This window comes from Sciurus carolinensis, chromosome 8, assembly GCF_902686445.1.
Source record: "Sciurus carolinensis chromosome 8, mSciCar1.2, whole genome shotgun sequence".
NCBI classification, from domain to species: Eukaryota; Metazoa; Chordata; class Mammalia; order Rodentia; family Sciuridae; genus Sciurus; species Sciurus carolinensis.
Window position 1 is genome coordinate 16,460,463 of NC_062220.1, and position 13,616 is coordinate 16,474,078.

The 13,616-nt window shown below is 47.2% G+C and overlaps 1 protein-coding gene across 8 annotated transcripts in view; it reads left to right on the forward strand.

Moving 5' to 3' along the window:
• The window catches only part of Atp6v0a4 (ATPase H+ transporting V0 subunit a4), a 67,692-nt gene that overhangs the window by 45,384 nt on the left and 8,692 nt on the right, over positions 1–13,616 (forward strand). For 6 of the 8 annotated variants that reach the window (XM_047560986.1, XM_047560987.1, XM_047560989.1 and 3 more), the window contains 4 exons: positions 1,776–1,869; positions 6,343–6,461; positions 7,680–7,896; positions 12,457–12,558. In XM_047560986.1, the coding sequence (XP_047416942.1) occupies positions 1,776–1,869; positions 6,343–6,461; positions 7,680–7,896; positions 12,457–12,558 (532 nt within the window). The other 2 variants (XM_047560992.1, XM_047560993.1) reach the window with 2 other exon arrangements.

Genomic DNA, 13,616 nt, shown 5'->3' on the forward strand with positions numbered 1-13,616 from the left:
ACCTCATTATCAGGGAGGCGGAAGAACATTCCAGTCATCCACGAGAACTGAAGTACTCGAGCAAGCTGGTTTTGGTCCCCAGCCACAGCCTGCTTCCCCTGCAGTTGACAGTGTCCCTCAGCTGAAGACTTGAGGCCAGGAGCGTGCCTGTGGTCCCTGAGTTGGGTGTGTTGACTTGAGAGAGGCGGTGCACCCTGGGAGCCTGGGGCATCCCCGTAAGAGGGTTAGAAGGACTTAGAGGGCTTGGCCCCGATGGGGCGCAGGGAGGTCTGGTCATTGTTCTTGTTTGGACAAGATCCTTTTTGCCTGTGTGTGGGGCTGACTAGTTTTCACCTGACTCTGTCACAGTCACAAGGTGGCCTGGTCTGAGGTTGGTGTTCCGTGAGGCTGTGAAGTTGTGTATGTTCAGCAGGAGACACTGGCTTAGCTGAGTGCCAGGCCAGTTTCCTCCTGTCGGGTGTGGCTGTGTCCTCTGTTGGCACACAAGTCATCTTGCTAACAAAGCCCAGCCATTGGCACAGCAGCGTGCTGTGGGACAGGGGACCGTGTCCAGAACAGTCCACAGGGCCAGCTGCTTCGACTGGGCAGCAAGTGGAGGTGTTCTGACACCCCAGCTGTTATTGAAGACCCTGGCACCTTTTTTATTTATTTATTTATTTTGGTACTGGGAATTGAACCCAGGGGTGCTTTACCTCTGAGCTACATGCCCAGTTCTTTTTTTAAAAAAATTCTATGTTGAGACAGTGTCTTGCTAAGTTGCTGAGGGTCTAAGTGGCTAAGGCTGGCCTCAAACTTGTGATTCTCCTGCCTCAGCCTCTGGAGTCGCTGGGATTACAGGTGTGTGCCACCTTACCTAGGGAAGACCCCCAGCACCTTGTTGCAGAAGGGCGGGAATTTATTTCTGAGCAGCCTGTCAAATTCATTATTTCAAATACTCATTTCCAGGGCCCTTCCACAGAGGTATGTTCTTACAAAGAAAATTAATCTCTGATGGTCATGTCTCCTTGAGGCTACTGAAGGGTTACAGTCCTATTGCATTTTATAATCTGGGAGAAGATGGGATATAGATTTAAAGACATTCAGTAGGCCACAATGCTTTTAGGGCTGAGGTCACAGAGATGGAAGTCTGTGTAAAAAGTCCATCCATCCTTCAGGATCAGCCCAGCTGTTCCCTGAGGAGACTGTCTTTCTTTCTTATATGCTCCTATCACCCCTTCCCCTGTTTTAATTTTTTTTAATTGACCCTCTTTTTTCTTATTTCCTACAGTTTTAATTTTTTTTTTTTTTTTTTTTGGTACCAGGGATTGAACCCAGGGGTGCTTAACCACTGAGCCACATCCCAACCCTTTTTGTATTTTATTTGAGACAGTCTCACTGAGTTCTTAGGGCCTCGCTAAGTTGCTGAGGCTGGCTTTGAAACTCTTGATCCTCCTGCCTCAGCCTCCCGAGCTGCTGGGATCACAGGCGTGTGCCACACAGTTTCAGTTTTCTTTACTATACCTCAATCAGGCTGAAAGTTCTTTGGGAACTTGGATGGTGAGCTCCTTGTGGGCCAGAGGGTAGCTTCCGTAGCCTTGGCGCCTCAGACAGTGCTTTGGCACATAGTAGATATTCCATACCCGTGCACAAAGTGATCGAATGGACAAAAGTGATGACTCGTACCAACAGCTGGGCTTTGGTTAACCTGGGAGCTCATGGCTGATGGTGCGATAGTATTTTTTCCATTTATGGCTGATCATTTTTGTTTGGTTTATGTTTTTCTCCTTTCTCTATAGTACTCAAATAATGAAGGAAACCGAATATTTACAGCTGGATCCAGCCACGCCAGGAGTGTATTCTGGAAATCCATACCCATTTGGGATAGATCCGGTAATAATTTAACATATTAATATGTAACATATTTATTATGTACAATGTGTTATCGAGAGGATGTCTGAATGGAGGGAAAGAAAGCACCAGAACCTGTCAAGACAAAAACTTATGTTGAGATAGAATATTTTGCATTGGAGGTTTTTTTTTTTTTTTTTTTTTTTTTTTTTTTTTTTTTAACAGTGCAGGGATTGAACCCAGGGCTGTATGCATACTAGGCAAATATTCTACCACGGCACTGCACCCCAGACCCCAAAATGGAGGGGACACATGGAGCTGGATTCAGGCGCAGGTCCTAGCTGTACCTCTTCCCAGCCCCTCGGTCATTTTCCATACAGTTCCTGAACATTGCTTCTTTCTCCATCAGTTATCCCATTGGCGGTGAATGATAGAATCTTTAAAAAGTCCGTGGATGCCTGGAAACTATGCCTGTTAGATAAGCTGTCTGGCCTCCCAGTCAAGTTCAGTTCCCTACTTTGCATTTTCTTGCAGGAGGTAACATCTTTGCTTTTTTTTCAGCATAGGATTGATACAAGATTTTTTAAGGTATACACTTCCTCTTATTTATTTGTTACATATTTCTCAACCAACTAGATGCGAGCCAAACAAAACACAGGTCTTTCCTTATGAAGTCTTTAGATGTAAAGGAGTTATGAATGATACATACGAAGCTGCGCACACAAGGGCCCAGGGCACTCTGCCACCAGGTGGCAACCTTGTGCTCCAAATGGATATGAGTTGTGTGGACTTGAACTTGGCAAATGCTTCTCAGTTCTCTCGGGGGACAGAACCTGAGACCTCAGTTTTGGTTGCCAACAGTTGAGAGTAAACAAATGCCCTATAAAAATGGTTCTCAGATCTCTTCCATCTGTGGTTAATCTTCATTGTTCTCCCACTATGTTCCCACCTGCCTGCCCTTAGAAAAACAAAAAGCATTGTTCAGGATTTGTTTGTATTTGCCACTCAAGAATTCACTAGCATTCTCAGTTTTATCAGAAAGAGTAAAGCCCTGAAAACTGGTTTGTAAACTGCAAAGTGTTAGAAATCAATTTGGGTTTTTATTTCTCTAAACTGGAAGGCTTTATTCGTGTTAAAGGAATGTCCCTGTCGGTAAGCAGGCTGAGGAGGAGCCTCATTTGCCTGGGTCTCACTGTTCCTACCCTCCTTCCTGGCCCACATCTAATTCACCAGCAAATCCTATCTGCTCAATTTGCTCCTCAGAGTGGGGGTATGGCGTTAGAAAGAGAGAGAGAGAGAAAGAGAGAGAAAAAGAGAAAGTGGATGTAGAAAATAATGAACTGGGGACTTAGTGGTAGAGCGCTTGCCTAACATGCACAAGGCCTTGGCCTCAATCCCTAGCATCACTAGAAAAGAATAAAGAAAATTCTGATCATTTTATCATAAAATAATACATACTGGCTCACACCTGTAATCCCAGTAACTTAGAATGCTGAGGCAGGAGTATCACAAGTTTGAGGCCCCCCTTGGCAACTTAGTGAGACCCTTTCTTGAAATAAAAAGTGTTGGGGATGTAACTCAGTGGTAGAGAGTGCCCCTAGATTCAATCCCCAGTGTGTGCGTGCGCACACGCGCGCCCTCACACACACACGCACACAAATTAAAACGTTCTAAAAATAAAAAATATAAAAAATTAAAATAAAAATAAAACAGTACATACATATGATAAAAATCTACATAGTACAAAATATTCTAAAGAAAATCAGAAGCTGATTTTCTTCTTTTCCTGTTCCTACCATCCTGTGTCTCAGCAGTAACAGAATATTCTGTGCCTCTGTCAATACTGTGTCACAGAAACTAATGAGGGGTCCTCTTTTGCACGATGTAAATTTCCACAGTACATTATTAACTGTGTCAGTATCTCTTTTTGAATCAAATCACAAATATTTGGCCTTCATCATAACCGAGAGGCCTGAAAGATATTTCTAGATATTTGCTCATCATGGGTTGAAATCATGGCTTCTCCACTTACTTGCTTGTGATTTTGAGCGAGTTATTGTCTCTGTGTCTGTTCCCTCACCTGTGAAGTAGATATAATAACAGCCCTAACTCTGAGGACTGCTCAGCAGGTGATCTGATTTTTACAGATAAAACCCTAGAACAATCTGGTGCATAAACCTGGCAAATGCTCCTTAAGGTGAGTTGCTATGTATTATTTCTTTTGAGGTGTGTAAGTGACTTAATCTTCCTGAGATTGTGAAAATTCCCTTATCTGAGAATTTGTTAGACCTCAATGAGGTGAATGCATCTAAAGAACTTGGTATATGCTTGGTACTTAGCGATGAGCACCTTTAGTTTATCAGATTTGGGGGAATCTCCAGTGTGCTGGTAACCCCATCCTCCCCATGCTGAGAGATACTGTAGAAATGAGCCAGCCAGGAGGTGAAGGAAAGGCAGAGGGCAGAGGGTAGATCTGGTGCAGCTCAGGTGCCAGGACAGATGGCAAGCTAGAGGAGACACCTCTAGTGTTTGAGCACTACTAGTGGAGTCCTTTCTGCTTCCATCCCACCAGCCTCTTGGTGATTGTCCAGCTGGCAGCTGCTCAGGACATTGCAAAGAAAGAATCAGTGATATGAAGTTCCTGCCCTGTGTATGTATGCATATGTGCAAACGTGCATGGGCACGTGTGTGCACGTGTGCACATACCTGCACATTACAGGAGGAAATAAGGTTATGTATTGAGACTGTGTCTACTTGACTGTTGGCCCCAAACAGAAGCAGAGTATTTTGGAGGAGAAAGTTGTTCAGGGGGTGCAGAGAGTCCTAGGATGGCGGCTGGCGTTGGGCCAAGAGGTGGTGCATAATTAGTGTTAACACGGCATGATCTACTTTTGCCTGATTAGTAATGTCTCCTCTGCGCTAGTGGTCAACAGATATTCCTTATTCTTTCTTGATTGATACCGTGGTGCATGATCCAACTGTGCTACTTAATCCTAAGCTGATTGGCTACCTTAGGGTATATAAGACATTCTCTTCTTCTGGGAGGAGGTGGCAGAACGCAGGTTGCAGTTCCCAGAATGAAGGACTAAGAAGACACCTCCAGATCGCAGGTCACAGGATGCACCACTAAGAAGCACCTCTGATAGAAAGCACCTCTGATAGCACGCACCTCTAGCACACACCTTTAGGACACAGGATGCAGGACACACCTCTAAGAAGAAGCAGTAGACCTTTGATAAGTGTAGCCTCTCTGAAAGAGTAGCACCTCTAAAATTAAGCAAAGTCCCTCTTCCTCTAAGTAAAGTCTCTCTTCCTCCAAGCAAAGTCTCTCTTCCTCTAAGCAAAGCCTCTCTTCCTCTAAAACTAAAATGAAGCAAAGCCTCTCTTCCTCTGTAAACTAGCGAACAAGCAAATAAGCAAGGAAGTAGCCCAGATAAAGCTAATAGAAGTAGTTCAGTTCCAGTCCACCTCCGATAAATTACCGCGGGATTGTTGCTGTGGGCGGCAACAAGGGGGGAGGTGAGAAGGGAGTGGGATTTTGTAACCTTTGAGATACAGCATTTCAAACCCTGAGGCTGAGTCTAGCAGGAGGTTTGTAATGTGCCAAAGTGGGGTCAAGGGCAGGAGCAAGGCCTTGGAATCATTTGCATAGGGGTAGGAGTGGAGGCCACAGGAGAACTGAGATTTCTGTGAGAAAGAGGAACGTGAGTGATGGGGCTCACTCATCGGTGTGAGACCCCGACTAGCCCCCCAACTGCTCTGGGTACTGGTCTTGTTTATCGGTTTTATTTGGCGCTGGTGGGTACACGTGTCCCCCACCTTGCCAGCCTGGACGGGTGTTGAAGGCAGGAACGTGTCTTACCCATATTGTCATAGAGATTGGCTTTAGGAGTGGCTCCTTGAGAAGGGTCTGGGAGAAATGCTTGGTAAAGTCGAGCGCTACGGAAAGTCAAAGTAGCGGTGCACACCCATGATCCCAGCGACCCGAAGGCAGAAGCAGGAGGATCATAGGTTTGAGGCCAACCTTAGCCACTTAGTGAGACCCTGTCTCAAAATAAAAAGGGCTGGGGTTACAGCTCAGTGGTAGAGCAGCCCTGGGTTCAATCCCTAGGACCACACACACACACACACACACACACACACACTCACACTCACAAGAAGTGGGCATTGAATATATCTTGGACCAGGGATCTACAGGCTACTGTTAAGGGAACCAGGCAAGTTTGAGACCTCTCCTTAGTGTTTCGATTTATCTTTTCATTTAGGACAGGGGACGAGTCATACAGGATTCTTCTCCCTTTCTTTCTATCAGCAACTTGGTATTTTGTTTTTGGCATTGGTGGTCTTGATACTGTTGTCACCTAGTTGCATTGGTAACGTGCTCGGTCCTTTCCTTTCCTGAGCCTAAAACGCACGCAGTTCCCAGGGCGACTCCTGGGGAATCGAGCTGCAGTGCCAGCTCCAGCAGAGCTTCTGGGCTCTCTCACATGTTTCTTGTCACATTTCTTCTTCCAGATTTGGAACCTGGCCTCAAACAAGCTCACATTTTTGAACTCTTATAAAATGAAGATGTCGGTCATCCTGGGAATTGTCCAGATGGTTTTCGGCATTATTCTCAGCCTCTTCAATCACATGTGAGTTTCCTGATTCATCCTCTGGTCACACTGATGATGTGGAGGGGTGGGGCCGCCAGCTTGGCCCTGCGTCCCTGGGTGCAAGTCCCCTTCCTGTGGACTGTGCTTCCCTGCGTATCTTGGCCGGGCAGGGGCTGGCTGGGTGGCTGGAAGCAGTGGCACCTATTTGTGCTGAGCAGCCTGAAAGGTAGGCACACCCCTCTCACCTCAGAAATAGTTGAGGGCTCAGAAAGAGGCTGGGGAGCACACACACCGCACCCCCAACCTGAGAGGCCTGGGCTTAGCTCCCACGCAGTGGGCCAAGTTGCCTGTTCATGTGGCCCAGCTGTTTCTATTTCTCTCAAGATCCATCACTGGAAAGCTTCTTCGACTTATTTATGCTGAAAGTATAAATGTTGGAACATAACTTCACAGGAACCTGTTCTGCGTACCTTTTGCCCATGCGGCATCTGACGTGAAGTCATAGAAATATTCAGTGAGCAAACCGACGAGCACCTGTTACTGCTCTCAGCCTGGGAAGTGCTTCCTGAACTAGGCTGGCGCTTGCCAGGGCCCTTTCTGTCACCTCTCTTAGGAGCCCCTCTTAGCACTGTAGGACTCCACCTTGGAACAGGAACTGGCGGGCTCTCTGGGGGAAGGCCAGAGAGTGAACGTTTCAGCCTTTCCAGGCCTTACAGTGTCCGTTGCGATTTCTTGCTTCTGGGTTTGTAGCGCGAGAGCAGCCGTGGACATGACGTAAGGGAGCGCGTGTGGCTGTGTCCCCATGAAACTTACGTGCACACTGAGGTTTGCGTTTCATATAGTATCATAAAATATTCTTCTTCTTTTGTTTGTCTCCCTCTACCATTAAAAAAATGTAAAAAAAAAAAAAAAAATCCTTAATTTCCAGGCTGTATAAAAACAAGGGAAGGACTCGAATTGACCCAGGGCACATTGTTTGCTGAGCTGTCAGAGCTTCCCATCTTCGTGACTCTCAAAGGTCACATACGAAGCACGGCCTTTGCTTCATACTTCGCCTCATAGGCCCGGCTCTCTCTGAAGCCTTTGTGCACAGCGCTTCCCAGGAATTCCCTGCTCTTCTTCTCTGTGCCCCCACAATTGCCGCTTGCTGTTTGCCACAGTGTTCAAGGAGAAAGGGACGTTCTGTGCTTTGGGGAGCAGACTGCGGTGCGAATGTGTCTGCGATGTTCTTTCTTGTGCCTCTGTTCTCACCCCCAGATACTTCCGGAAGACTCTCAACATCATCCTGCAGTTCATCCCCGAGATGGTCTTCATCCTGTGCCTGTTCGGATACCTGCTCTTCATGATCGTCTTCAAGTGGTGCCGGTACGAGGCCCGCGGGTCTCAGCACGCACCCAGCATCCTCATCCACTTCATCAACATGTTCCTGTTCGACTACGACGACCCCTCCAACGCGCCCCTCTACGAGCACCAGGTAGCTCTGGTCTAAAGAACTCCATCATGTCAGGCTCCCTCGGCTCTGTGAGTCCTGCAGGGAGTAGTTATGTGCAGGACCGAGCCGTCCCAGCGCCAGGGAAGAATGCCAAGTTCAAGTCTCCAAAGGTTCTTGTTACAGGAATGCCCAGGGCCCGGGAGTTCGTGTGGCCCCAGCCCTTCCTGTTGGGTAACAGATGAGAGGGGTGATGGCTGAGGGAGGAAAACCGGGTATGAAGAAAAAGAAAGTAATCAGCCTGCAACTTGATTGGCTTCAGGCTAGAAAATGCTCAAAAGAGCACCTTAAAGTTTGATAATCTTGTATTCAAAAAGCAAACTCTAGCTAAGGTTCACAAGCTTAGAATCAAGGAGGGAAGTTTTCTAGAGCCTTTGCGAGGCCCTGGGTTCAATCCCCAGTACTGCAGGAAGGAGGGAGGAGAGAGAGGGGAAGGGAAGGGGGAGGGGGAGGGGGAAAGGAGGGGGAGGGGGAAAGGAGCGGGAGGGGGAGAAGAAGGGGGAAAGGAGGGGGAGGGGGAGGAGGAGAAGGAGAGAGGGGAAGGGAAGGGGGAGGGGGAGGGGGAAAGGAGGGGGAGGGGGAAAAGAAGGAGGAGGAGGAGGAGGAGGAGAAGGAGAAGGAGAGAGAGGGGTAGGGAAGGGGAGGGGGAGGGGAAAGGGAAGGGGGAGGGGGAGAAAAAGGAGGAGGAGGAGGAGGAGGAGAAGGAGAAGGAGAAGGAGGAGAAGGAGAAGGAGAAGGAGGAGAAGGAGGAGAAGGAGAGAGAGGAAGGGAAGGGGAAGAGAAAAAGAAAGGAGGGAGGGGCACTTCCTTTGTTCACACCGGTCCTCGGTTTCTAGAAAACTATGAACCTGCCCCATGTTGATCTCAGGTCCAGGCAACCAGAGATTGTTTTCCCTTCCCTTTCTGCTTCTCTTTCATGGACAATAGTTTCCAAGAGTTGCATTTTATTGCCACTCGGAGGTCTCCTGTTTCTTTTCGACTCTGTCAGCTTCACCCAGTCGTCCCTCTGTGTTCGTGGGGGGCTGGTTCCAGGACCCCTCACCCCCTGGGGATATCAAATCCACGGGTGCTCAAGCCCCTTCTGTAACAGGGTGTGGTACCTGCACCTAACCTACACACCTCCTCCGGCATATTTTATAATACCTGATATAATATAAATGCCATGTAAATAGCGGTTATACTGTTTTGTTTAGGGGATGATGACAAGAGGAGAAGAGTCTACAGACACAATTCTCTTTCTTTTTTTTTGAATATTTTTGATCTGTCGTTGGTTGAGTCTGTGGGTATGGAACTTGCAAGTAGAGGGTCACGTGCATTTTATTTTGAAAAAAAAAAAAAAAAGTCCCCTCAGAACTGAACATAGGAAGAAGGCAGTGAGTAATTCTTTGAGAACACTAGTAGTTCCTTTTCCCTGGCTTCTCCCAGCGTGAGGGCAGGTTTGCACCAAAGGAGGACCCCCTTCTTTCCCGGTCCCTCCGGGTGGAGCTCTGCGGTGGTGCCGCCATGCCAGGTGGTGCTTGGTGCAGCTGTCCTCCGCCAGGATGCTCAGGCGGGACGTCCTGGTTGAATTTAACTTCTTGCTCCCCCGGGGCCACACACGTGCTCAGGGGTTTGATTGTTGGTTGTCTCCTGCTCCACAGAAGCATCAGACAGAAGAGGAAGTTCTCAGGTCGGGGTTTTGTGGGAATGACCTTACGGAATCTGTGAAGCATGCTCTGCGAGCCCTGTGGTGGTGCCCCGGTGGCTGAGCTGAACAAAGATGCAGCCCTGAGCCACCCCAGAGGGCTGGCACGCCGGCGTGAGCGTCCTCCCCAGGGTCTTTTGCTCAGGGCTGGAGTCGGAATGAAGGTTTACCTGGATTTCCCAAACAGGCAGAGGATCAGAGCGGCTGAAAGTTATGTCTCCACCGCTTTCCTGGAGTCCAGGATCCTCCCTCGGTCTGGAAAGAGCGCCCCACACTGCACAGCGGTGGCGTTGCCTTTCCAACTTTTTTGGCATCCAAAACATTACTGGGACTAAGCTGTTTCCCCGCACCCTAGGATGGAGATTCAATATCTCCACACAGTTGGAAGTTTCTATAAGCTGATTTTGGGGTCCTGCAGCTCCATGTCCTTGCCCTGTCTTTCGATGTTTTTTCTTTTTAATAATTTACTTATTTTAAAAAAATTTTTACAGACTGCATTTTGATTCATTGTACACAAAAGGGGTACATATTTTCGTTTCTATGGTTGTGCACAATGTAGATTCATACCATTTTTGTAATCATACATGCACATGGGGTCATGATGTCTGTCTCATTCCCCCATCTTTCTTACCCCCCTCATTTCTTTCTACATAATCTAAAGTTCCTCCATTCTTCTCTCACTTCCCACCCTCCCACCCCCATTATATATCATCATCCACTTACCAGGGAAAACATTCAGCCTTTGGCTTTTTGGGCTTGGCTTATTTCACTTAGCATGATATTCCCAATTCTATTCATTTATTTACAAATGCCATAAGATTATTCTTCTTTATGGCTGAATAGTATTCCATTGTGTATATGTACCACAGTTTCTTTATCCATTCATCCGTTGAAGGGCATCTAGGTTGGTTCCACAATCTAGCTATTGTGAATTGAGCTGCTATAAACATTGATGTGGCTGCGTTACTGTAGTATGCCTTTGGGTATAAACCGAGGAGTGGGAACTGGGTCAAAAGTGGGTCCATTCCAAGTTTTCTGAGGAATCTCCACACTGCTTTTCAGAGTGGCTGCACCAATTTGCAACTCCACCAGCAAAGTACAAGTGTGCTTTTTTCCCCACATCCATGCCAACATCTATTATTGTTTGTGTTCTTGATAATAGCCATTCTAATTGGAGTAAGATGAAATCTTAGAGTTGTTTTAATTTGCATTTCTCTAATTACTAGAGATAATGATCACTTTTCATATATTTATTAATCGCCTATATATCTTCTTCTGTAAAGTGTCTGTCCAGTTCCTTAGCCCATTTATTGATTGGGCTCTTTGTATTTTTGGTGTAATGTTTTGTAAGTTCTTTATAAATTTTGGAGATAAGTGCTCTATCTGAAGTGCGTGTGAAAAAGATTTTCTCCCACTCTCTAGGCTCTCTCTTCACATTCTTGATTGTATCCTTTGCTGAGAAAAAGCTTTTTGGTTTGAGTCCATCCCATTTATTGATTCTTGCTTTAATTTCTTGTGCGTTGGGAGACTGTCTTTGGATGTTAAGTGGGGACAGCCACACACGTGTGCACACCTAGCCAGGTGCTTTGTGCATCCCCAGGGAAAAGCCTAGTTACAAACAGGAACACAAGGCGAGGGGCGTTTTCAGGTGCAGGAGGTAGGCTGGGCAGGCCCAGCGCAGGTCACCTGATCCTCCCTCCCTCCTCCGAGCATTTAGAATGGAGCGAGGGTAGAAGACTGAACCGCGTTCCCTCTGTTATCCAGGTCAATCTCATTAGCATGGGGTAATAATCGTCTCCAGCTGGCCCTGCAGCCTGAAGGTTCCTGAAAACACTTTTCCTTTTCCTTCTAGCTCATTCAGACCCTTTCAGTCTCCTGACCCAGCTGTGGGGGCCACCTGGTTCTTATGGCCGTCGTTGCTGAGTCACTCCTCAGAACTGGGATCTGGGGGCGGCGTGAAGAAGGAGGCGGGGCCTGAGGACATGAAGGGCGTAGGCAGCAGCTGGGTGCAGTGGCCACACCTGTAATCCCAGCGACCCAGGAGGCCGAGGCAGCAGCATTTGAGTTCAAAGCCGCCTCAGCAACTAAGTGAGGCCCTCAGCAACTTAGCAAAACCCTGTCTCTAAATGAACAATAAAAAGGGCTGGGAGGTGGCTCAGTGGTTAAGTGTCCCTGGATTCAATCCCTGGAACTGAACCAAAAACCAACACCAAAACAAAAAACACGGCAGGGTGATAGATGGGACCTCTCCTGGGCTCAGCAGAGGTCAGGGGACCACGGAAGCCTCACTCCAAAGTGAACTGTGAGACACCACCACGAGGGGGCCAGGGGTGTCCTGCACCCTCAAGCCGCCCACTCTGAGGAGGGAAGGCAGGTGGAGGGTGTGGGGAATTTTGTATCCCTCTTTGAGAGAAGGAGCAAGAACTCTTGGATGATTTTTCTAGCACTGAAAATATAAAATCACTGATTGAACAATGTGACTGAAAGTGACCAAGCACTTTTGGTTACTATGGTGTGACTGGCGGAGCCGTGGGACTTGCCCCTTTGCCCAGGGAACAGGGTGAAGGCATCAGGGGAAGAACAGCTTCCTCCAGGAGTGTCTCCACTCTTCTTGTTCTAAAGACTGGTGGCACACCGTCTGAGTGTGACAGGAGCTGCACAGAGATCCAGTTTCCTCCCTACACCGGGCAGCCGGCACCACGGGCTGACATTCCTCTGTCTGCTCTAGGAATATTCCAGATACCAAGTTGAATAGGTGCAAAATGCTTTAGATCCCCAGAGTGCTACTGAAGTGACCCACGTCTACCATTTTGATTTGCAATTACTTTAAAACGAGGGGGTCTCATCATTTGGTCTTGCAGCGAGAAGTCCAAACCTTCTTGGTCATCATGGCGTTGATTTCGGTGCCGTGGATGCTTCTGATCAAGCCCTTCATTCTTCGAGCCAACCACCGGAGGGCCCAGGTGAGGGCTGGTTTCACTCACCCACTGTGGGTGCAGGGTGGGTCCTTGGAAGTGGAAGTCTGGGGCTGAGAGAGAAGCCTGGGCTTCTGTGCGGGCTGTCGAGGGACCTGTTTCCATCAGTAGAGACCCACTTTGTCCCCAGCATACTGATCCTCTTATTTCCAAAACTTTGCTCAGGGAGTACGTGTGCTATCTAGTGGTAATTAATGATTTACAGGAGACTGAACTTGGTTGTCTTAATAGTTGAACACAGAATTATTTTACTATTGTTTTACTTTTAAAATGAATATTGAGCTGGGCATGGTGGTGCACACCTGTAATCCCAGCAACTTGGGAGGCTGAGTCAGGAGGATGGAATGTTTGAGGCCAGTATCAGTGATTTAGTGAGGTCCTAAGCAACTTAGCAAGATCCTGTCTCAAAATTTAAAAGAGGCTGAGAATGTAGCTCTGAGGTAGAGCACCCTGGGTTCAATTCCTGGTACAAAAGAAAAAAAAAATGTAAGATTTTACTACATTATGTTGTAGGTCGTGTCAGGGAACTAGAGTAAACAAAGTCAGTTCTTTCCTCCTGTTGCCAAATACCATTTCAGCCTACTTCCTCCTTTTGTCTAAACTGCTCCTGAGTTTCAGATTTACCTAGGCAAAGAAAAAGAGATTAATATCCACTGGAAGCAAATAGGATTTAGGAAGATTAACCCCTCCCAGGGGACATCAGAGTCCAACTCTGACACACACATGTTGTTTGAGATTATTCTCTGCTTTCCTCCATTGGGGCAAAGGCTCAAGTGAAATATGCTAAGATCCCATATGCCCTAAGTGACTGCAGATATATTCATATTACATCCTACTTTTCTAACATCTGTGTTGGATATTGACCTCAAATATTATTTATGAGGGACATGGATAGAAAGACCGAGATAAGAACACTTGTTTATCATGTCATTAATTAGGGAGAGACTAAGGTGATGAAGGGAGATTGAGCCATATTCAAATTCAGAGTTCCACAATGTCGTCCAGGTTCTTATGAGGATTTATTTATCAAACTAGGAGACCAAACA